General features: G+C 39.1%; 1 protein-coding gene across 1 annotated transcript in view; it reads right to left on the minus strand.

Moving 5' to 3' along the window:
* Positions 1 to 25490, minus strand: part of LOC111567384 (solute carrier family 45 member 4) — a 71991-nt gene that overhangs the window by 5187 nt on the left and 41314 nt on the right. The window contains exons 4-15 of the mRNA XM_023268469.3: positions 14313 to 14501; positions 9045 to 9224; positions 8660 to 8850; positions 8388 to 8574; positions 7178 to 7639; positions 5065 to 5336; positions 3920 to 4081; positions 3422 to 3521; positions 2518 to 2598; positions 2299 to 2429; positions 1066 to 1134; positions 823 to 977 (exon numbers count right to left, since the gene is read on the minus strand). Coding sequence (XP_023124237.2) covers positions 823 to 977; positions 1066 to 1134; positions 2299 to 2429; positions 2518 to 2598; positions 3422 to 3521; positions 3920 to 4081; positions 5065 to 5336; positions 7178 to 7639; positions 8388 to 8574; positions 8660 to 8850; positions 9045 to 9224; positions 14313 to 14501 — 2179 coding nt within the window. The remainder of the gene's footprint in view (positions 1 to 822; positions 978 to 1065; positions 1135 to 2298; positions 2430 to 2517; positions 2599 to 3421; positions 3522 to 3919; positions 4082 to 5064; positions 5337 to 7177; positions 7640 to 8387; positions 8575 to 8659; positions 8851 to 9044; positions 9225 to 14312; positions 14502 to 25490) is intronic.

Genomic DNA, 25490 nt, shown 5'->3' on the forward strand with positions numbered 1-25490 from the left:
AACATGGTGCTGGAGAAACTGTGGCAAAATTGGAGACAACACTCACATATTATGGGACTGTCTAAAACTGGAACTATTTTGGGATTCAGGCAGAAAAATGATCCGTTTTAGGTGTTGATTTGCAACTTGAGACATTGTTCTACATAATCAGTTCTATTCCAGAAGAAGTAATGGATAAAAAAAGGCATATCCATTACATATCCTACTACTGCTGGCAAAGAAAATCATAACGGTGTCTTGGCTCAGCCCACTACCTCCCACCCTCCACCAATGGAGAGAGAGATTAAAGAATGTATTCAATGAAAAAAAATAACAGCAAAACTCCATTTGAAATTAGGTTCCTGTATGAATTTATGGGCTCCTGTTATTGCTTACTTTAATTTGACTTAATTAGATTTTACATATTTAACAGGCTGGGGGAAATGTTTTTGTTTCATTGCAAGTGGAGATGTAATGATATTTGTGTCTGAGTTGTGTATTTTTACATGTTTCATAACCCCTTGGTGTTCCTTAATTTATCTTTAAACTTAATTAGAAATTCTCCTCTTTATGTGGGTTTAAATGATGCCATGAGATAGTTGTGTTGCCGAATTGTATATTTGTTTTTTTTATCATGTGTATGTTTTCATTTGTCCATTTTTGAGCTGCATATAAATGTGTAAAAAACATGTACTTTAAATAAAAATTTTTTCAAAAATAAATTGGAAACATGGCTGCTGGCTGACTGAATTTGTTGGAAACAGCTTGCAAGAACGTAAATACGCCTACTTCTGGTTTCCTTAATGCTAAGCTATTTCTTTATTGACAACGAACGTCCCTCACCCGTTGTTTGGAGTCGGATAAATGACCAGGAAGCAGGCAGTGAAGAATCCGAGGAGGGATCCCCCAGAGGCCACCATGGGAATGACACGAACGCTGCCAACGGCTTCCACTACAGCGCCCAGAGCTGAGGCCACCAATATCTGACTGATGTACACCTGCAAAATCATGACACAATCCTATCAATATAGCACCAAGTAGAAGTCCATTGGACAGCAGTGTTGTATAGAGAGTGTGAAGACCCACCTGGCAGGATAAGATGGCACAGTCTATTCCAAAGCCTCGGCGGGAGTTTCCAGGACTGTGCTGGATGTACTGCAGGAGGAGAGAGATACAGTTACTAGTCCTAAATAACATGATACTGATATACACAGTCTGCTGGTTTATGAAGCTAGTCTCTATATTAAAAGAACGTTTTTGTAAACTTACAGCGTACACCAGAACAAGAATAGACTGTTTCTCTTAAAACTCTAAAATCCAAGCACTGTCTGGGTGTAATGCTGCTATTGCTGTATTTTTACCAACTGTAGGCTCATTTTTACTGCAACGTTAAGTCCTGCACCACTAATCAAACAGCATAATCATGGCTAGAAGTAGAGAGAATTCAAAAAATATTGTTTGCGCTGTATAACAAAAATCACCAAATTAAAAAGAAGAAAAAATTAGATACTTTCTACTAAATATGTGTTTTGCAAAAAGTGAAAAAAATTCAAATCAACATTATTTCAAATGTCCACAAGTGCTACCAACACTGGTGGGAAAAAAATGGTGACTTTGACTTTTACATTTCCCATACTTATCCCCTATCTGCTCTACACAAACACAGCCTGCAGTTCAGGAGAGTTTAGCCAAGTATTTTTTAAATATTTGTGGCATGAATGTTAGTCCCAGCTGACTAACTAGTGGCTTCATGGTTGCACCCACATTTTACATTTTACAGAATGTAATTAATGCAAAGGGGTCATTTTTTTGTGTGTGTTTTTTTTTAATATGAGACATGTTAGTTCTGGAGGAAACGGTACAAACAGTTGGGGACTATTTTCTGCTGCGGATTAATACACATTGGTACACCTGTGAACACTCAACAGCAACAGAATGATGTATGTGTAACTGACTCAAAAAACTACAGTGTACATGTCATATAGTGCGATACTGGGCCTCACTGATGTGTTTTAATAGTTTTTGGACAACAATGGAGCTCTACATGTGAAGAAAACACAGCACAGAAGGATTATGGCTACAAAGGAAATGTGTCTTAGCAAGATAAACTCGGTCTTATAAGTAATCAGTTCTTTGATTTGGAAATACTGCTCTTAACTCAGAGTACTTTATGTATTCAGAGCGATATGAATTCACATTAGTGTGATATAAAATGTGCAAGATTTGGCTTAAAAGGCAAATAATCTTCTGTCTCTGAGTAGGTTGATGTGACACATTAAGAGAAACAAACATGGATTTTCAAGATGAATGCATCTGTACCTCTTTCATTTCGTGATATTGTCCCAGCAGAGCATAAGGACAGTAGGAGATACTCATGGAGATGATGCCCATGCTGCTGATCATCACCATGGAAACATACACATTAGGGAAGATTGCCATGATAGCAGTTCCTGTGGAGGGGAAAAAAGAGAGAAATTTCAGTGTTACTTACTGTCCAGTTTATCCAGTTTTATTCAGTTCTGTTACTGCAGTTCATACCTATGGAGAATCCAAGCGTCCCCAGGATGTAGATGACCTTAATGCTCAGGTCAAAGTTATCGAGATACTTCTGAAGTACAGCTGGAAAAAGGAGAGTAGCTGATTGTTTACTCAAGAATTTTATGCAGAGACATGCTGATCTTCCAGAAAGTGCACTATATGAGTCAATATATAACTGCAGGACTTTTTCTAACATAGTTGACAGGTACCATAGTTGACATTTTTGCTGTTTTCAGGCCTAAAATCAACATGGCTGCTTAGAAACAAACACCACATGGCATTTTTACACAAAGATTCTTCTAAGTATTATATAGACAATTGAGTAAAATTGAAAGTTATTTATAGAGATATTGTAGTAAACCTGTTGACATGCCATAAATCCACACTTGACTCACACACTACTTTATATTAAATAACTCAGAAATCCTTGGAGTCTGGCCAGTCTTTTCTTCAGGAGGAAATGACATCATGTGGAGCAGGTCATGTGATCTGGAATAAACACACTTCTCCTTGAGAGGTGTTTTTGTAATGGGGAACTTAGTTGAAAGTCATTTCTCGGACACAGATACAATTTGTTATTTTCCACATAAAATTTGATATATTGCCAAAAAAGGAATATCTGTCATGATTATCTCAACTTAATAAAAATAACACGATCAAAACTATTTTTGAATAAGCTTATTTTATTATAGTTTAGCTAATTAGAAGGTGGTGACGGTTATTTAGTTGACATTTTAGTGATATCCAGTATTTTTTTTATTAATAAGTGATTGTTTCCATAGTAAATAATTATGGAATTTGTAAAGACATGATCATGGTGAACATTAAAATCAAAAGTCCTTCAATTATATATTGACCCATACAGCTACAGAGTTTTTATATGAGCATGTGTCTGTTTGGTTACCTGAGCATGTTGCAGCTGTCATGGCGTATATAACCAGTCCCCAGCATCCCATTTGAACTCCACTGTGATAGTTATATAGTAAGGTGGAGTTGGCAGGAGCCTGCGTGAGAAAGAAATTGGCTTAGTTTTAACTCAGCTGTGGATTAATTAAGACAGAGTTTAGTTGTGGTTGAATCCACTAAACAGCTTCACATAATAACACTGAGAAAGCAGAGGCAGCTGCAAAGACTCACTGCAATATACACACACATAAACCACTGTACATACTGGACACTTCACATTCTAAATGTTATTCATTACATCTGTATAATTATCTGCACCTATTTATGTCATTTGCAGGTTACATGTTTTCTGTGATCAAACAATGTATGCTAACATTATATTTTGTTGTGTTCTCTGTCAAAATTAATTTCAGCAGTAGTCATGCTAATGAACCTAAAGTGAGTGAAGGTGTATGTATTTATGTCTGCCGGTGTGTTTAGCAGCTGATTCCCCTACAGTGGGATCTCCGTGGTAGATGACTTGTCCCATGAAATCGGTGAAGAAGACGGCTTCTGCGATGATGGAGAACCAGGTGAGGAGGTGACAGGCGCACAGTCGCAGCAGCTCTGGAGGCATCTTCAGCATGGACAACCACAACAGCCGCACGGTGGTCTCCACCTGCAGAGAGCAGAGCAGGATTACTAAACATCACACAGCAATAACTCTCAACATACACTACCGTTCAGAAGTTTGGGGTCTCTAAAAATGTCCTTATTTAAAAAAAAAAAAAAATAAATAATTAAATGAAGAAAACATAAAATTAATCATAAATCCAGTGTAGCTATTGTTAATGTACTAAATGACTATTGTAGCTGGAAACAGCTGATTTTTAATGGAATATCTCCATAGGGGTACAGAGGAACATTTCCAGCAACCATCACTCCTGTGTTCTAATGCTACATTGTGTTAGCTGATGGTGTTGAAAGGCTAATTGATGATTAGAAAACCCTTGTACAGTTATGTTAGCAGATGAATAAAAGTGGGAGTTTTAATGGAAAACATGGAATTGTCTGGGTGACCCCCAACTTTTGAACAGTAGTGGGTAGTGTAGGTCAACTTTAACTCATTTAGAGCAACTTTAACTAATATAGAGCAATTTTAAATCATATAGGGCAACTTTAATTAATGTAGAGCAACTTTAACTACTACAGAGCAACTTTAAATAATATAGAGCAATTTTAATTAATATAGAGCAACTTTACCTCATTTTTGAGCAACTTTAACTAAAAATATCAGCTTTAGCTAATATAGAGCAACTTCAGCTAATTTTTTCTAGCAACTTTAACTAATATAGAGCAACTTTATCTAATAATATCAGCTTTAGCTAATATAGAGCAACTTTAGCTAATAATATCAGCTTTAGCTAATACTGGGCAACTTTAACGAACGTAGAGCAACTTTAACTCATTTTTGAGCGCATGAATGAAAGTATGCATTTTCATGGAAAACATGAAATTGTGTGGGTGACCCCGAACTTTTGGATGGTAGTGCATGTAAAGAAAAAATGAGAGGACGAGCTTGTTGCTATGGCTACAGTAGAAAACCCTGCTGCTTGCTGTTTCTTGGCAAATGCAGAAAATGGATGATGGTAACTTCCTCACCTCGCCCTCCTCGCTCTCTGTATCTCCGCTGGATGAGTTGGTGTTTCCGCTGCGGTGTCTGTTCCTCTGCCTGCTCCTCCTCCGGTGTCTGGCCTCCACCTCGTACAGGTCGTTCATGCTGCGAGACGGCTTGATGAGGAAGGCGGCGTTGGCCCGGCGGTAGCGGTAACGATGGCTTCCCACGCGGCCGTAGTAGGAGAAAGTACAGGACGGCTGGCGGTAGAAGGTGTGACGGTGACGGGACTGACGCATGGGAGCTCCAGTACTGGCAGCTGGAAGAAGAGAGGGCTTATTAGGACATCATGTGGGTTTATCTTCCAAACATTATTCTACATTTGGAACGTTGTTAGAGAGACAGCGTGGAAGTGCCCTGAACTTCTCTCCTCTGAATAAACAAACGACCTTCTAATGGATGAAATCTTTGTCTCCTTAAGGACTCCTAAGTTACTGCTACCAGAAAATACATCTCGTATACCAACAACAGCTTTTAGACAGTAGTTTCCACAACTGAATGGTATACATTTTAGCACATTCATATTGCCCTTGAAGCTATTCCACTCAGACATTTTACACTGCACTCCAGTTTTACTACTTATTTTGCACCTCTGGTTGGATGCTCAGCTGCATTTCAGAGTTTTTGTGCTTGTGCTTTGTGCAATGGCAACAAAGTTGAATTCAATTTATTCTAAATAGTGCATTTTGAGATTATAAAATCAGGTTATTTCTGCCCTTGTAACATGTTCAGTTTGCTATTATAACTAAATCTTTTTTCTTCTTTTCACATTACAGCAAACTATTTTTTTACTCTATTATGACCTGAACCCCAACCGGTCTATTCTGTACACCGTAGAATTTATGGCAAAACTGTTGTGTTGAGCTGCATCAGATTTAACAGATTTAACCTAATAAATGGGGTGTAGTTTTAACTCATTACTTAACAATCAATTATTTAGGTTTTACATGAAAACTGTTTTTTTTTCCACAAAACCAGTATATTTAACTCCTAACTTTTCACATTATAACAGTGTTGGAGGCATATTGTCACTGTTACACTGAGTTATTTCGTCAACTTTAGAGATTCTAGCAGCTGGATTTTGTTCTCTCTGGGCAGAACTGAACTATGTATTTGTTTCCTGCACTTTCCAGTCTTTATGCTAAGCTCGGCTGCTGACCATAACACTGTATTCAACAGATATGAGACTGTGTTATATGGGTAAATATATAATTGAGGAACTTTTGAAGTCCATGGGATACATCTTACATACATTATTAAAAGTTAAAAAAAAAGAATGTTTTTTATGTTCATTGTGATCATGTCTTTGCAAATTCCAGAATTATTTATTATGGAAACAATCACTTATTAATAAAAAAATGAGTGGATATCAATACAATGTTAACTAAATAACTACAAATTTAATAACAACCACCTTCTAATTAGCTAAACAACAGTAAAAAGAGCTTATTCAAAAATAGTTTTGATTGGGTTCTTTTTATTAGGTTGAGATAATCATGACAAATATTTTTTTTGGCAATATATCAAATTTTATATGGAAAATAACAAATTGTATCTGTGTCTGATAAATCACTTTCATTACAAAAACACCTCTCAAGGAAGTGTGTTAATTCCAGATCACATGACCTGCTCCACATGATGTCATTTCCTCCTGTAGAAAAGACTGGCAGACTCCAAGGCTTTCTGAGTTATTTAATATAAAGTAGTGTGTGAGTCAAGTGTGATTTATGGCATGTCAACAGGTTTACTACAACATCTTTAGAAATAACTTTCAATTTTACTCAATTGTATATATAATATTTAGAAGAATCTTTCTGTAAAAATGCCATGTGATGTTTGGTTATAGGCAGCCATGTTGGTTTTAGGCCTGAAAACAGCAAAAATGTCAACTATGATACAAAAAGTCCCATAATTATATATTGACCCATATAATCTTGTAGTGTGTGTATATCACAAAAAATACCCAAATAGTGGAAAAGCATTGCTGCAATCTGTAAATACCGACTCACAGAAGAGTAATACTAATCTATAACCTAATTATTCAAAATCTTTTGTATGATCGAACTTTCTCAAAGTATATAACAACACAAAGATACTGACCTTTGACCATTCCAGCTCGGTGTGCTTGTCCTTTAGAGCTCAACCTGTTTCCGCCAACTCTATCAGCGTTAGTTACGCTGGCTAACAGCCGCCCGTTCAGTGTCCGCTGCTCATTCAGCTGATTGTTCAGCAGCGCCTCCTGTCCGTCATCGTTCTCCATTTCTTGCAAGAAAGCCGAGAGGCGGGAAATTCTTGGGGTGGGGGCGAGTGTTTGATGGTTGCTGTTTTGGGGGCGGAGCAGGTCCTGACTTCCTGCGCTGCTGCTGCGTCTGATGTTGGCGAGCCGTAGAGGCGGCGTGCTGTGATTGTGGTTGAAGAAGGAGGCCGTCGTGGGAGGAGAGCCGTGGTAGGGCGAGAGGCGGTCGGCAAAAATGGAGGGCTCGATGTGGCACAAGAACAACGCATCGTGGTCCATGTGGTCGAGAGTTGCGTCTGCCATGGCGAGAACACTGTCGCTTTTACCTGGAGAGAGGATCAGAGCGTCGGGAGTCGGTTTAGATGTGAGGAGTTCAAAGAAAACCAAAATGACTCACCGATCATGACTGGGAAAAACAGGGAAATGGGTGAAAATAAAGACCCTGGTCTCTATTAGCGCTTTTCCATTAGCACCCACTCAGCTCAACACGGCTCAACTCGGTTTAGGTTGTTATTCCATTACAATTGAGTACCACCTCATCGCGGGTGGAGTTGTCAAAGCACGGCGGAAAAAGGTAAGTAATGTAACTTTTTCAGCTTCTCCCGACACTGCTTCACTGTCCTACTGTATCCGTGGGCAGCCATCCTGATAAACTTTCTCGTTGCGAGTCGCCTCATCCAGCTACCTCTGTTTTCTCTGGTCCGCCACCAAAGATAGAAAAGTCTCGACTCTTTGTTCACCCACGGTGCAGGTCTGGTTGCCATATTCAAATTTTGCCAAGTTCCGTGTAGAGCAATGCGTACCGTTGCTGTTGCCAGGTTTTTGTTTTTTTTTTAAATGCCAGGTTTGGTTTTCATAAAGGAGTTGCTCTCGTGTGTCATCACTCCCTGTCCAATCAGAACCCCGACTAGTAGGGACTAAAATAGTACCAGGTACTACCTCACAAACCGAGTAGAGCTGAGCCGAGTCGAGTCGAGTAGGTGCTAATGGAAAAGCGCCATATGACACATGGTCAAAACCGAATTTGCTTGGACTTGAAGGGAAAACATATCATTCAGGAATGTGTGAACTTACTTCTCACAAGCTCCACCTCCAGGAAGTCCATGTCCATGTCTCCTCGCTCAGACTGGTCGTCTTCATAGGGATCATAGAGGTCGTAGCTCTCAATCGTATTGTCCTCACCGATCATTTCCAGCTTCGGGGCAAGAAGTCCAGTCCTGCCGTTGGCCGACGGTTGCAGGTGGTTGGGATTTGGACTCTCCTAGTGAGAAAAGATAGAAGAAGCATGTTCAGTTGTTGAGTTTTTCGTGTTTTTAATAAAAAAAGTTTGTTTTACAGCTCGGTACCTGGTCGAGCCTGTCATGTTGTGGCGAGTACTGCTGTTCCTCGATGCTGAAGAGATGCAGCACCACAGAGACAGAGAAGAGGATGGCGGCAAAGAAGAACAAGATCTGCTCCTGGGATTTGAAGGCCGCTCCGAGGAAAGTGTGCGTCCAGTCTAAACCTCCGAGAGCGTAGCCAACCGCCCCACCAAGACCTGCAGATGGAGGAGCAGAAAAGGCGTTTTTGTTTGTCAGGTTTATGTTTCATTCCGTTGAGCTCCATAAACTCTTCAGATTTTGTTTGAATTCAAGCTTTACTGATAAGATCATGGATTTTATTCTTTCATGGCACTGACAACAAGCATATGTCGCCATGAATCATTCATTTTGCGCCAGATGTTGGCCGTACCTGCAGAGGCGGCGTGGATATTGAGCGCCATGTCTTGTTCCTCTGCATCTGCCACGTCTAGCAAGTACGCTCTGATTGGTCCCTCCGTAGCATCCGCGCAAAAGTCCAAAACCACCACTCCCAGCACAGTAAGAACAATTCCTATTGGTTGGCTTCCCTGCTCGTCACCCAGCGACAGTCCTGACGGGGAAACACAGGCACGGGAATTAATAAATGTGTGTTTTTGTTCATTGGAATACAAGCAAACTAACAGTGGACGACGTACAAACAAAAACTCAATTCAATGCATTTCAAAAGCTTTATTCATAAAGTAACCCTCTGGCCCCAAAACTTGCCACTGGGTTGGAATGCCAAGTTATCTTTTCTTATCAGAAACTGTATCAACAGAGAAACATTACAGAATGAACTGAACTTTTTTATCTGTGAGTGTCAGTTCCCACAGGAAAAATTCAACAAATCTACATTTAAAATCATGATATTACATCAAAATAACTGTATTCTACTTGTCTCGTTTAAAACAATTGCCAAAAATGAACTGTTGGTAATAACTGGATTCTGTAAAAAATGAAAAAAATCTCCATTTCTTGGTATAAACAAAAGGTCATTGGTGACTCAGCTGTGACCGACAGTCATGTGACAAAAATTCAGGAACTTTTAGGCTCAACTAAGCTGAACTGCAGCCTGTGTTTGCACAAAGCAAATAGGAGAAATGAATGGAAACAAATAAAAAACAAGTAAGAAGTCAAATATTTATCATATGTAGTTTCATCATTGTTTCTAGCACTAGTGACACCTATAGGCACTTACAAAAATACAATACTATACAATACAAAAATGTTGATTTCATGTCTTTCCAATTTTTTCCAACTTTTTATCCTAATTTCAATTCTTTATTATTCATGGCATTAGAATTTTGTAATACTTTACAAAAGACATTTGTGAGTTGTTGCTGTTTCCACAGAGGTGCTGGATCTCATATTACAGCAACAAATTAGTCTACAGTGGGTAAAAATGTAAAAGGAGCACAAAATGCCCAGAAATTGCTTGTTTTTTTACAGGGCTAAACAGTTAAAACTCATGTCTAAATAAAACACACAGGGCAAATTAATTTAATAAAGACTTAAATGTGAGCCTTATTATATAAACATTGAGCTAATTATCACATCCTTAAAATTTTACACAATTTCAAATATTTTCATGAAATATTTGTGGAAAAGTCTTTTTTGTGTTTCAAAAGGTGTGGCTGCATTAGACAGACACAAACAAATACAAATGATAGTTTTTTGTTTATTGTTTACAAGAAAAACTAACTAAATTCTACCAAAATGACTCAATACTCAAAATTTCATATTTTTATGGACCCAATCGATTTAAAGTTTTTAATGTATTTTTTTTTTAGGATTTGTTTAGTATCATGGCTGTGATTGTACTAAAAGAAATTGCACTTGAAGACATAAGAGTGATTCTTAATGCAATACACATGCAAATGTATGGGGTGTCACTGTAAATGCAAAATAAAAAAATATTATGAGCACAATAGCAGCAAACAACATTAAGTACATCAAATACAAAAAAATAGAGATTTCTTTTTCCCTCTCTCATTCACACTCAACATTCAACATCTGGATTTGTTACGCATTGGCGATCAATAACTGATTAGCGACTTACTGTAGAACATCCGCACAACACAAAGACACATGCAAACGGGTCACTGCACATTTCCCATACTGCTTTGCATGTTGTGCGTGACCTTATACGCCTCATTTGATGCGTGACCCGGTCTTCCCCTCGAGCAGCTCAGTGTGCTTTGAGGGCTTCAGTGAGAAATTGTATAAATGTGTGTGAACAATACAAAACGAAGTGCATCTGTGCTATAGAATGTGTGTGTGTTTAGTGTGTGTTTAGCGTGTGTGTGCTTGTGTGTGTGATGACGCAGCATGACTCTACAAACTCAAATCCATTAACGTCTGGGAAATAAAAACGTTCATAGAAAGAACAGCAAAGTGTGTATATGTGCATGTGTGCGTGTGTGTGTGTGTGTGTGTGTGTGTGTGTGTGTGTGTGTGTGTGTGTGTGTGTGTGTGTGTGTGTGTGTGTGGACAATGGAGCCACGGTACTCACTAGCCAGGCACCTAGACAGGAAGTGAACTGTGATTGGTGGAAAATGGGAAGCAAACAGGAAGCATTTCCCTGTGAACTGCCTGCTCTTGTGTTCCCATGTCAACACACACACACACACACACACACACAAACACACACTCATATACAGGTTATTACAGTTTTCCCATGTCACCCTGTGTTGTTCACACACATTCATGTATGTTTACAGCCGTGGAAACAGCCACGTTTTGTTCACTCACACAGATACAGGTCGCTGGCTTTTCCCGTGTTTGACCACACACACTCACACACACACCCACACACCCACACACACACACACACACACACACACACACACACACACACACACACACACACACACACACACACACACACACACACACACACACACACACACACACACACACACACACACACACACACACACACACACACACACAAACCATGGTACCCTACATCGACCTGAGCACCAACTCCTGTGCAGAAGAATGGAGGCAGAACAGCGCAGAAGTGAGTAGAATCTGTTGACAGAAATCGGCTGACACAGCTCTTGTTCTCATCATTTATAACTCTTTTGACTTTTCTCTTCGCTTTGTAATATTTAGAGACATTCAAAGGCCGGTATTGTAGCATATTTGTCACACATCTGGTTCACATTTGAAAATGGAACCAGTACACTCGATTAAATTACCGATGCGATTTAGCAGAGATGCCCTTAAATTAAATATCAAACCCAATAACAACAACAGATTGTTGCTGGCAAATACTATGACGTCAAGTGATAATATTAGTCACATGTCAAGAGGACAGAAATCCTCTTAGACCAACTAGTTCAATTTTCCACTGAGAAATATAATTTTTTAAAAACAGCTTTAAAAAGCTGCTTTAATTAGATTTTATTCTCTGGTAATTGCCTTACTGGAACAATATTTGTATATTTGTAATGTTTTTGCCATGTTCTTTCTGCTATTTAAAGAAAAGACTCCTCATTGTCGGATATATTTATCATCCAAAATTAGGTTAATCAGAACAAAAATAATAACTCCAGGAGCTGTAGCAGCCATTCCTGTTGTTGATCCCTTCGATTCAGACCATCTTCAGATCTTGATTTGAAACGCTGCAAGCGCTCAGACACAAAAAGAAGATGAGAAATTTTCTTCATCTTCTGCCAACAACACAGCAGAAGGGGATAAACACAGAGACTGTATTTAAGCTACACAAAAATGAGCTCAATTTTGGGATAAATTAGTTTAAATCTTACTGTTGTAAGTCAAAAATTAGCACTTACCTTTGTACATTTCATTTCAAAACTAAGATATTGCTTGTAGTTTTATTAAACAACTGAAACAAATCACCACACAAGGCATTTTTTTATTTTCTGTGATTCCTGCCTGAAGGCTGCAAACATCGAACAGACCTCCAGCAACGTTGCACTGAGCCGTCTTTAATATCCTGAAACAGTTACTTGTTTGTAATTTTGTCAGTTGTATAATTTATTTCTGGATGACTGCTTACATCAGTCATTTAGCAAAATGCTCAGCTTAGACTGGCGTCCCACTTCATGCGGATCCACAAACAAAACACACAATTGTGCTGGACTTTTGGAAGAAATTCCCAAAAATTTCAAGCCTAAAAAACCTTGTACAAATAACAAAGGCTTTGTTTGATAATGAAGATGATTTGCTGCAATCTACGTTAATTTGTTGCTACAGTTCAATAAGGATCACCTTCAGTTTCATAATCAAACCTAGAATAAATCTTCTCTGTTCAGTCAATGTGAGTTGAAAGCTACCAGAATGTTTGTATTTCATGTGAAGAACTTCAGTATCTGTAGCCATAATTGGACCAATAAGACCCCCAGCATCGGTTACGATTCATACATGGAACAGAACCGACAATATTAATGATGAAAATAAAGCATCTGATGGTTACATTTTAGAGCTTTCACCACATGCTACCGAGCTCCACTAAGTTTTCTCTTGTTTTTACAGCTCACAGCTTATTGATCCAGCATTGGAGGCTAAACGTTGTCCACATAGTTAACATCACAGTTTGTACTGTATGTGTACAACTCACAGTCTATACTATACGTGTGCAGCAGCAGCATTACATTACAACTGGAACTCAGCTGACTTCATTGGCCGAGAGATCAATTGGTGTGTTGCATGATTGACAGCTGATCAATTTGTTTGATTAGAACGCATGAACAAGACCTTGCAATGACATCTGGGTGATGTAACAAAGCCGACGGTCAAACTGTGGGTAACATCTGTCTCCATATGAGGTCACAACGTCAGTGACTGATGATACCAGGAGGAAAACATTTTCTTATGCTGGGTAAAGCGATTCCGTTCATGTATCAGATTGTGGGTCTTTTTTCCCCACCAGGGCTGCAATACTCTCAGGTAGTTTGGACAACATTTCTAAGAAGGCACAAAATAAACAAATGGGAAACACAGAGTCACTGTGAAATCATGACTTTCCATGTACCAGCAGATGACTTCATGTGACTGTTGTTCCTTTTGGTTTCTGTGCACTGTGCTTTATTTTTGTCTAAATCAGCTGTTTGCTACATTAATAAATCGCACACAACTCCAGATCTGTGTAGTTGATATGATAGTTCATGGTTCAGTGTGCAGTAAGTGTCAAGACAGAAACAATAATACATCCAAAATTGTGTATCCATCTACATCAGATTCAGATTCAATTAACACGGTCAACTATCCAGTGAAATGCTTTGGAGAAGAAGAACCAATCACCTCACTATTCACAACACTAGAAAAACCAAAAACACTGGAGAAACAGTAAATGCAAAATAGTGCCAAAAGTATCAAAAATAGGAGATAATATAAACATTATGATAGAGTATGTAGACATTAAGACAATGAACTGGTCTCTATACTTCAGCAGGGACCAGAGTTAAAAAATAAGAATGTAAACACTTAGAGGGTTTAAAGTGTGTGGAACAAAAAAACTGAATACTTGCTATTCATTACTAATAATTTGTCCACAGGAGAAGCCAAATTTATTTTGTCATAAGGGAAAGGTTCAATACATAACTGGAGGAAAAGTCTTTTTCTCTTCTCCTCTCTGATACACACCACATAACATGCTATATTTCACAATGAAACACGAAACGACACTCACCTATGAGCGATCCATTCAGAAACAGCGCCACTCCGATCAGCGTTCCTATACACAGAGCCAGGATGAAGGGTCTCCTCCTGCCCCATCGCAGGGTGCAGCGGTCGCTGGCCGAGCCGATCAGAGGGGTGAACATGAGGCCGAGGACTGGGCTGAGGAACCACGTCAGACTGTAGTACTGCTCTGGAAGACCTGCACAGGACAGACAGACGGACAGGTGAGTTATAGGCAAAGACACGGACAGGTAGATTTACAGTTCAGCCACAGGGCGACTGACAGCAAAAGTTAGTAAATAAATAACTGCGATTTGTCAGTGAAGTTCTCCCATCATCCACCAGGAGGCGCAAAACGCCTCTTCACTACAGCAATGAGAGTTATCATTTATAAATTGGTTACTTTGAGATAAACTAAAGGTTTTTGAGTTTAAATCAGCCTTTTGGACAAAATTAAGCAGCTGAATTTGATTTATATAACAGAAAAACTGCAGTTCAGATACTTTGCTTTGTACTGCTTCACATATAAAACACAAATGAGCTGCTGGCACTATAAAGGATGGCACTAATAAAGAATATAACTTAATTTGTAAGATGGCAAGATGAGATACCCACGAGGAAACGTTTGCATCACAGAGCATTCATCTCCAGACATACTTGGCAGCATCCTTGCAATCAGTTAAACTTTAAATCATATAAGCCAAAGTCTGCAATCAACAGAAAAAAACGAATCAAGACTAGAATATTGCCTGAGCATTACACACTGAAGCAGTACACATGTACATGTTGTTGTAGAAAATATTACAAAGGGCTCTGTGAACTGCTAATTTACATCAAAACAACATTTATTAGCTGTTTTTAAGTATTTAACTTAGCCAAAGTCATCAACTTCCTTATAAAACTGCGTGGGAAATTCGAATGAGTCATTTGGTTAAGCCACAAAACTCTGCTCACGACTGTTAAAGTGATGCTAAAATCATACATGAATGTAATAAGTTGCAACATGTGATACCAGTTACAGGTTACAGGTGAAGAACACGGCAGCATAAACTGTTTTGCAGTGTGTCGTCACTCCTGTTAGCTAAGAGCTGACCTGAGACTAACAGTTTCAATACCTTCTGGTAAAGCCCACATAAAGGTAAAAGGAAAAAAAAAACATGGCAGCCGTACCCAACAGGAGGATTTATCGCAGGTCTATTGAGCGTCTGTGTGAGCGTTCACCATGGATCATCACACAAAGGACTGCAACATCGACGCCTGTGTACCGCTTAATGCAGAGAAAAGGAGCGAAGAGGCTCACTGATCAGGTTTCTCAGGCTTTTGTGAGTAACAGGCCCGACAGAAAGAGCACAAACAAGGTTTTGTCTGTCACAAACGCACTAATTATGAGCTTATAAATGGATGGAACTAATATCTTTGTGTTGCTCCTTCGAAAAGCACAAAACGTGGAAAGTTTTTCCTGTCATTTTTAGGTCATTTCAGACTATTAGAGCTTTAATTTGAAAAGCAACACTTGACTTTTCCCTCCTCTATATTCATTCCTGAATTAAATGGACTGGACTTCACCATAACCTTGACTGGTATGTGCTGCTGAACACACATTAAATTATTTGTGTGCCTTATCTTTCCACTGCCGGAAACCAGGTGAGGATTTCAAACACACCTGCTGCATGAGCGGGTCTTAAATTAGGATGGAACGACGGAAATAACTTCAGCTGAACAGACAAGCAGGATGCAGCAAATTAATGGAAACATACACATGCTTTCAATGTCTCTGAATAATATCAGACAACACCTTCAAAACAAACCTGTCACCAACAAAACCTTGGTAATGCATATAATCCGGCGTACCATTAGAACACAAGTACATTTATATTTGACACTGGTTCACCAACAGGTCATTTTGAAAAGACAAATATTGATATTTTTCCTTTATGGATTTCTTGTCCATTTTCACCTTATAATAGATATTGTATACAGTGCACCCCCAGGGTAAGATCTTTTAGGTTATATTGACATCCAATAACAAAAAGTACATAACATTTTTTTTGCAAAATCTGCTTTCTAAAAAGAATAATTTATGAATCAGAATTAGAGACAGAAGGTGATAAAGAATCATCCCATTTTTACATTTCCAGCAGTCCTTGAACTATTCATCTGTGGTGTGAATTCAAGGACTTTGAAACTCTGGTGAACTGCTGGCTGTGTTTGATTCCAGGTTATGCTTTTTTTTTTTTTTTTTTAAACAAATAGTCAAAGAATTTTTGTTGTTGTTGTTTTCATGATTTATAACAATATATCTGTGTCACATGAGCCCATAGAAGCAAAAAAACACCCATAAACTACTTGGGTTTTCGAGGAATAAGGCATACTTCCAACTGATTTCAAATGTTCCTGGATTTAATCAAAACATTATAAAACATTTATTTGTGCTCAGCCCCTTAGGATCCAGCATTGCTTGTGATTTTAAGGACTTCTACTTGTTCACTACACAAAAGTATTTAAGCTAAATGTACAAAGTGAATCATTCTGACTTTTTCATAGCTGCGAGCCATCCACACAGTGCACAATATCTCACGTCTAAGAAAAATAGTTTGCTTAATCTTTGCTTGTGCAAATTTTGGGAGTTTGTTTAACCTCCAAACTGTTGTCTCTGACTAAGATCTCGCATGTTGCTGACACAGCCCTTCTTCCTTGAGGGCAGGTGTCCAGCAAGGGTTTGTTCATGACAGTTACAATACCTCATCTACATGCTGCTGATTGCATTTGCTCCTTAAACAAAAACATTCACAAATATGAATGTCAGAGTTTGACATTCAGAAGAGGGCACTTGATTCATGGTATCTATTAAAAGTCTTAACCCTGTAAGATCCAAATATAGAAAAAAAAGTGCAAAAAAATTAAAAGAATAAAAGAAAACAAAGCAAAATTTAAAAAAAAATATATATATATATACACACACACATATATATATCAGTAAAATATATATAAGAATATATAAGATAGAAAGGATTTATTTGCTTTTTTAATTTATTTTTTTCAATATTTGGATATATATATGTATATATATGTGTATGTATGTATATATGTATATATATGTGTGCATGTGTGTGTGTGTGTGTGTATGTATATATGTGTGTGTATATATATATATGTGGGTGCGTATATATATATATATATATATATATATATATATATATATATATATATATATATATATAAAGAAATAAAACCGATGTTGTAAAACTGGTGTCAGCAACACCTGACTGCGGTCAGATAGATAAAATATGGATATTATGCCATTTCTATGACTTGTCACTCAAAAGCATCAATACAACAAATTAATAAAATCTATTATCACACAGTGAAGTCTTCCCTGAGTCACTGCACGGCTGTTCAAGTAGGAAAATAAATACTAGCCCGACTACACCCTTGGACAGAGAACCATGACTTCACTGAACTGAATGAGAGGACGAAGAGGAAGAGAAGGAGATGGTCTTTTAGCTAAGTGAAGTCAGCTGAATTGCGAGTAATTAAATCAGAACTTTATCATTGTCTCACTGACAAACTGTCGCTTAATGGAACTCACTGAAAATGAATTAAATGCCATTTGGCTGCCGCGCTGCTCCTCCTTTAGAGACAAAGGATGAGGAGAGACAGACACTGAAACCATCCTCTCATGACGTCATTCTTAATAATGTTTAAAGACATCCCAGCCTAGGTTGCCTCAAATAATCATATTAGCTTTGATTAAAGTCTGCGGAAAGTGCTCTTCAAACACTGGAGTGGCTGCATCCAACAGTTTTTATGATTCTGTGAAACTGACCATCCAAAACGCACACTCACTTCAACCAAGGAGGTGGAAACAAAGAAGGCGACGCTGATGTTTCATTTCTCAGTGGACAAAGAGGTGGATGGATGCAAGAAAGCTGGAGAGTGAGAATGAGCTGATGGCACCTGATTTGATTGAGAGAACATTAGGATCCTCTAAATATAAAAAGCACTTTCATACGTCTCAAACAGACCTCTTTAATGAGACAAACATCAATAACTGAGTGCCGTGATATTCAATTATCAGGAAGAAATGTCCCCTCATCCAACGCACCTGATGGTAAACACATTTTGTTGAGTATCTCACTGGTTCTTGGCTAAATTCTTTTAAGCAAAAAAATCCTTTGGTTGTTAAATTGAAGAAAAAACTAGTGTGACTCAATAAAGTCTGTGGCTGCTGCAGATTTTCTGGAAATCTGGAGGTTTGTGCGGGAGGGAGGAGTTGTTTGTTTCCAAAACACTGCTGTCATGTGAAAAATAGCCCGCTGCAATCACGGTAATTTTCATGTTGTCACTGCTGTTGATGAATCACATGTTTCTCTGTGGCAGACTTGTGGTCCGTGGAGTTATTGCAGAGACAGAACGTCAATACTGCGATTCCCACATTAAACTGCGCGTTTTCCCATCTGGCTGAATGAGGATCTGACAGTTTGACTGAGACACTCTCTGAAAACATTTAAACACATACTCAACATCATAGTGAGAATGCAACAAGCAGAAGTAGCACATCACACCTTCTGACATTTGTTTGTACAGAAATGATCTTTTTGGACATTTTGTGATTTATCAATGCAGCAACCAACAGCTGAGAGAGACAAGAAACAATGGGGAGAAAGCGAGGAGGTTAGACGTGCAGAAAACATCTCTAGCAGATCCTGTATTGTACATGGTGTCTATGTACATCACCTTCCTCATTTATTGAGCGATTTTTGTCATTTTAGTTGATTAGCAATTCTTTTTATCCGACAAAGTTAATAAGAGCGATTGTTTTACCTTGCTGACATGTTTCGACTATGCAGTGTTCCTCAGAGCATCATCTGACGTGTGATGATGTGTCCATTTTATCAGGTGACCGGTCTGACAGATCTGTCAGAATCTGTCAGGCCAGCCACGCCCCCCGCCGCCCGATGGTCTCTGGAGGATGGAGTGATTTCTATGGCCTCTTTTATCCACCTCTTGTGCTTGTCGGCCTCCGATGATAAATCCTCCCCTTGTCCCAGTCCATAATGTGGTTGTTTCTCTTGTAGTGGTCCGTGATGGCTGATTTTTTTGCTGTCTTCATCGGCTTTTTCTTCTTGTGTTCTTGTGAGTCGTCCTGCGGTCTCTTTTTCACATTCTGCCTTTTTTCTTGTACTGAAAGCTCTGCCTGTTTCTCCAATGTACGTTTTCTTGCATGATTTACATGGAATTTCATATATGATGTTGCAAGGACACGTCATCACACGTCTGAGGAAGACTGCAGACGTAGCTGAAGCATGTCAGCCTTACTAACTCTGCCGGATAAAAAGAATTGCTAATCAAATATAAGGAAAAGACAAAAATTAACATAATCAATATTGTCATTTTATTTTGCTATTTTAATGGTCTGCCTAACCTGTAACGCCCAATTCAAGGCTTGCACTAATAACAATTGGCAGTTGGATTTGCATAACCAAAGACATGACCCTTAGTGTGCATCTTAGGCTCTCAGTCCACAATGATGCACCAGAATTCTGCTTTGTTTCTGGAACATCCCTTTGCCCTCTTTGCAAGACTGCAGCCGAAGGTTTGCACTGAACCTAGACTCATGCTTTAAGCTTGTTAGTGTTTTTGTGACTGCAAAATAAAGCACTGTCAATGCAACAAGTCGGTCTCTGTTCCTGTCTGCACCGCAAGGGAACCGCAGTTGGTTTTAAGGCCAAACTTATTCCTTCAAAACACCTAAAACACATACTGATGGACCTGATATCACTGTGACATGTTTCATTACTGCAACAGCTGCTGCTCTCATGAATCAAGTGAACCGCTGGGTGCTAAACACAGCTGCTCAGGTTTTCTCTGTCTTCCTTCACAGAACAAATACCAACCTACCAATTGAAGCAAATATAATGGCAGTTATAGCGAGGTCGCCGTTACTGACAACAAAATGCCTCATCTGTCTTGCTTGTCAACCAAACAGCAAAACCAGCCAAGGCAGAGTGATGTCTGATTACAAATCCGCATGAGGAAGGTTCTGCAGAACCCTATTAAAATGTCAGTCCCTGTTGCACAGATTGACTTTCTGCTTACATCCCATGATTATTTTCAACATCAATTAAAATCATTAACAGCTGAATAACTGTTTTGTCTAAAGAAATGAAAATGTATGCTTCTTCTCCAAACCCCGAGATATTGAGTTTGTAGAACACAAGACCAAGAAAAGAAGCACACTTGACAAGCTGGAATTAGCAAATTTGGTATTTTGCATGAAATACTGCAACGATTATTTGCTTTTCAAGAGAAACGATCATTAGTTTTTAGACGTGGCAATAGTGCCAATAGGTTGGATCTAGTAACATTTCCATGTCACTTTTAACACAGTACAAATCTAAACTGCTTTGTCACACTAATGGATAGGCATAATTAATGTAATCCAATACATTTTTTACCCATGGGACTTTAACAAGAGCTGAAGTGTGTTGTTTCCAGCTTTTCAGGACTATTTCTTGTGAGTTTATGAAATACCTGCAACATTAGACAGCAGCAGGATCCAGAGAGAGATGTCAAGTGCATTAAATTCCTATTATTATAAATTATTATAGGTTAACTGTCCTCTACTTTTCTTCCAATGTGTTCCACACTGTTCCTCCGATTCAGCCCAACAGGTTGAGGTGTCTGCTCTTGGACACTTGTAAATGGAAATAAGGAGCTCTCTTGACACTTTGTAGATGAGTGTTTTTCCACAGACCAGATTTAAGTTTTGACTTCTACCCACTAGGACTTCTGAGTGGCACTCTGAGACTTTACAGGCCACGCTCCTGTCATCTTATACAAACGTCAACTTCTGTCTTTCTCATGTGCAGACTATAAACTGGGCTTGACTCCTGTCACCGTGGTGACCAGGTCTTGGGAACTCTGTCACCGCGGAGACTCCATCACCTTCGCTTCCTGGCTTCCTAATATGGCCGTGTCATTCACACAGCGCTTCCTGTTGTGAGGTTTGTTCAGACTAAGGAACGCTTTTGTTTCTGTAATTTTTTTTTCACATCCATTTCAGTCTTTTCTTTCTCTCTCTCTTTTACACATTCATACACCTAAGAATGCATACACATTCCCCAGAAAAACAACTGAATATACTCACAAAGCTTCAAATGCAGTGTTTAAGAACACATATACAAAAGGCACAAACACAATACCTGTTAAACAGTTGCACTGCCATAAAGTGGGAGACAAAGCAGCAGATAGGAATCGGTCTGTCGGTCGGTTTGTCAACATCAAAACAGGAAAACAGTTTCTAGTAAACAACTCTCACACAAACACATACACACAATACCAAAAAAGCCACAGTAGTAAATACAGATATGTCTCTGTTCCCACACACACAGACACACCTACCAAAATAAAACCTTAAAAAAAGCACAGCAGAGTTCCCACACACTCCTGGTACTGCATGTACACACACACGCACACGCACACGCACACGCACACGCACACGCACACGCACACGCACACGCACACGCACACGCACACGCACACACACACACACACACACACACACACACACACAGGGAACAATACTGAGAGAATCAGGACGCAGGAAGTATTTTAGAAAGAGAGAAAAAGAAATGAGTGCAGCCAGAGACAAGGGGAGAGAGAAAACAGAGAGAGAAAGAGTGTGAGAAAGGATTAAGATCAAAGAACTGGAAAAGGGCTGCACAGAGAGAGGGAGAGGAGAAGGTGAGAGGAGGAGGAAACGTGGAGGACGGAGGAGGAAAACACCGGAAGGATGGAGAGAGCAACAGAACGAGTTCATACTGGTGCTGTCGGACAGGAGTTGAGTGTTGCTGATAGATCGTGGGAAAGAAAAATGAAGAAAAATCTGCTCCATCTATCATCAGTGTAATGTTTTTTTCACCAAGCACATTTCCTCTACACACTAAAAATGGAGCTCAAAGTATGACTGTTTGAGTACAAACTGCCCATTCATCACAGCGTCTGTATTGATTCTCCCCACATTGTCCCTGCACTTAAAAACATACAGTAAAACTTCAAATAGTTTTCCAGCCACTAATTTGCAAATTAGATGTAGCTAATGCAAACATTGGGGAAAGCCACCACAATATCAATGCATATACTGTAGTAAATATGATAAATCATGCACATGACAGAATTGGACTTCCAACATTATTTGAGGTTTTTTTTAAATATATGTCTGCATGCATTCATTTTAGGATATATGAAACAAATGGCGCCCTCTCTTCTTCACAACATTAGAGATCATGTGATATTAATACTACTACTACTTTCACATCACTACTCTCCTTTTTATTTGCACAATTTGATTGTTTTCTGCAGCTACATGACATCTGGAGAAAAAAATTCCAAAATAACATTGCCCGAAAACTTAATTTGGGTCTAAAATCATCAACATTTTATAGAGTTTTTTCTAAAATTTTAGTCTTTTTCTATTTTTTGGACAATTTGCACTTTAGCAAAGAGCTTTTACATCATTATTAACCTTTTTATATAGACTTTTTGTACTTTTTGCAAGTTCTTTATAGACTTTATAGAGTATAGATTGCCTTCAAAGTTTCATTGCATTGCTGTCTTGTACTGCATTATAATGACAAGAAAACTCGTAATTCTAATCTAATTTTATATATGCAGTTTTTATGTCCCGGTGAACAGTGAAATTGCTGTTATGGCTTTCTCTTCATTCAATTAGATAGAGACCTGGTTTTGTGAAACCAAAAAAAACTGCTTGCTGCTTGCACTATCATGATGTGCAATATGAAAAGTATCTTTTCTCTAATCCCTTTATCCATATCTATGAATCTTCTGTAGTACTTTACCTCTCATGACCAGAAAAACAAAACTATTCTCTCCATATCTCTCCTTTCTGTGGGACACTAATAACTGTAAGTGAGCTACAAAAACTGTAATCAAACAATCTGATTTTCCCCTGCAAACTCAACAAACCTTATTCTCTCCCTTTCCCCCTCCATCTTCTGCTCTCTTTCTTACTCTATCTCTCTGTTCACATGGCTTTTCCCATTCTCCCCACAAACGCAAAACAATCCTTTCGTATCCTGCACTGGCGTGAGAAAAACCACAAGAAAAATGACAAGCGTCCCGAAAAGATCCAGAGAAACGGTGTGAAAGTGAGAGTGGAGCAGAGGTCGCGAAGGGAGAAAGTGGGCAGGAAGGAAAGGAGAGTGAGAGACAGAGGGGAAAGGAAAAGAAAGGAGGAAGCAGGTGTTTTTGAATAAACAAAACATATGAACATGAGTCAGGTGTAGTGTTAGAGGGGAAGAAACTAAAGGGAAGAAATGTGCTTTGCAACAGATGGACTACGAGGGCAGATTTAAAAATTGAAGTATTAAGATGAATATTTTATTACTGATAAGCTTCAGGGCACCAGAAGGGAGACTGAAGGTCGAGTAATTTAAGATTATTGTTGAGGATTGTTAGCATGAAACACAGAGCATAATGTCCAGTGAAGGCAGACGAGGCACGAGGCTACGAGGCTACGAGGAGAAGGGTACACCACAACTATGAATAACAAACTTATCGATCTGTAATCTTGTGTGCCTTATAAGTCTTTACTGTTAAATTAAAAATCTCTAAAAACTTAATCCACGGTGATTCAAAGTTGTAAAACAGCAAAACGTTCGACGAAGTTCACCGAGGCTCTGTAAATGTCGAGCTGATAGCTCTCACCCCACCTTACACCATCCTGCAGACATGTGTGAAGCCGTGTGACCCAAACACTGCTGAGAAAACGGCAAATCTAAAATGGTACCAGCTCGTCCTACCAGCCTGAAAGCAACCTCTGCCAACCATTTCTGCTCGTAGGGACTGCAGCGTGGAAGAAAGGAAAGGACTGAGACAGTCGGAGAGAAAGGAGTGAGTCATAGTACTTCCCAGCTGCAAGACATGGTGAGAACATCAATCGCAGAGCGGGCACACGCAGTACCAGTACCAAGACGCACTCAAGTAAATGAAGACACGAGGTACCCGAGCTGCACAGCCAAGGTCACGATTAACAAAAATGCCAAACGATCAATTCAATCAGTGCAGAAAGAGGAACAACAGCGACTCAAAATCCCTTAAATTTGCACGGCTTAGTTTTTGCAGACGTTCAGAAAGGAGTGCTGCTTCGGTGTGCGTGTAACGTTACATATTGTCAATGTCATTCTTTAAAGGACGATGGGATTTAGCCTGCATACACACTCGCAAATCTGCTTGATTTTAAGTGGGATCTGGTCTAAGAATCACTCACTCGGTTCATTTCACCAAAGAAAAGAGTGGGTATTATCCTGTGAGTGCGGCTGCACGTAGCGGGAAAAATCCCCCCACCATCAGCTCTCTAAAAGGTGGCATTAAAATAGCATGAAGCCTGCATGTATGAACACACACACACACACACACACACACACACACACACACACACGCAGCTGCTTCTCGTCAGCAGAGTTATGTAACAGCACTGCAGTAAACTTGCTGCCTCCTACTGAGACAGAGAGAGAGAGAGACGAGGAGAAATTTACGCCAACAAGGAAGTTTTATGTGTGAAATCCCTGTTTGCAATCGTCCAAATGTATTTATTCTATACATTTCAATGTTTCGACCATTTTGCCGAATATATGACCATATGTGATTAGCAGCAGGGATGGATAGTCTCCCAGTCTCTGGCTGAGATAGACCTATCACACACAGGAAGCTCGACCCAGCACCGCTCGCTGCCCTTTCACTACCGAAGAAGCGATCAATAAAGCCAATCAGCAGTGATCAGTCAGTAATCTTACGTAATCGCCGGTACAGTAGGTCAGCCATGTTGTAAGGGGGGCATTTTAGGGGTTGCTGTCAATTCAAAATGTCAGAAATTAGCAGGTTTGGTTTGTAATATGAACATTTGATTAAAGCAATATTTGATCTAGTGGACATATTGACCCATGGCCACCAATCACCTGGGAAATAAATATGACTTTATATATGATAATCTTGTAAGACTTCAATACGAAGACAAACAACATTCAGTATTAAACGGAGCAGGACCAGAGCTTGTTGCGCTGGAGGCCACATTCAGAACACAAGAAAACATCTCCTTGATTCATACTGTGGCTAATCTGAAGTATTAGAAGCTAATAAATTATGGCAAGTATGAAAATAAATCATG

Source organism: Amphiprion ocellaris, chromosome 15 (assembly GCF_022539595.1).
Source record: "Amphiprion ocellaris isolate individual 3 ecotype Okinawa chromosome 15, ASM2253959v1, whole genome shotgun sequence".
Lineage (NCBI taxonomy): Eukaryota > Metazoa > Chordata > Actinopteri > Pomacentridae > Amphiprion > Amphiprion ocellaris.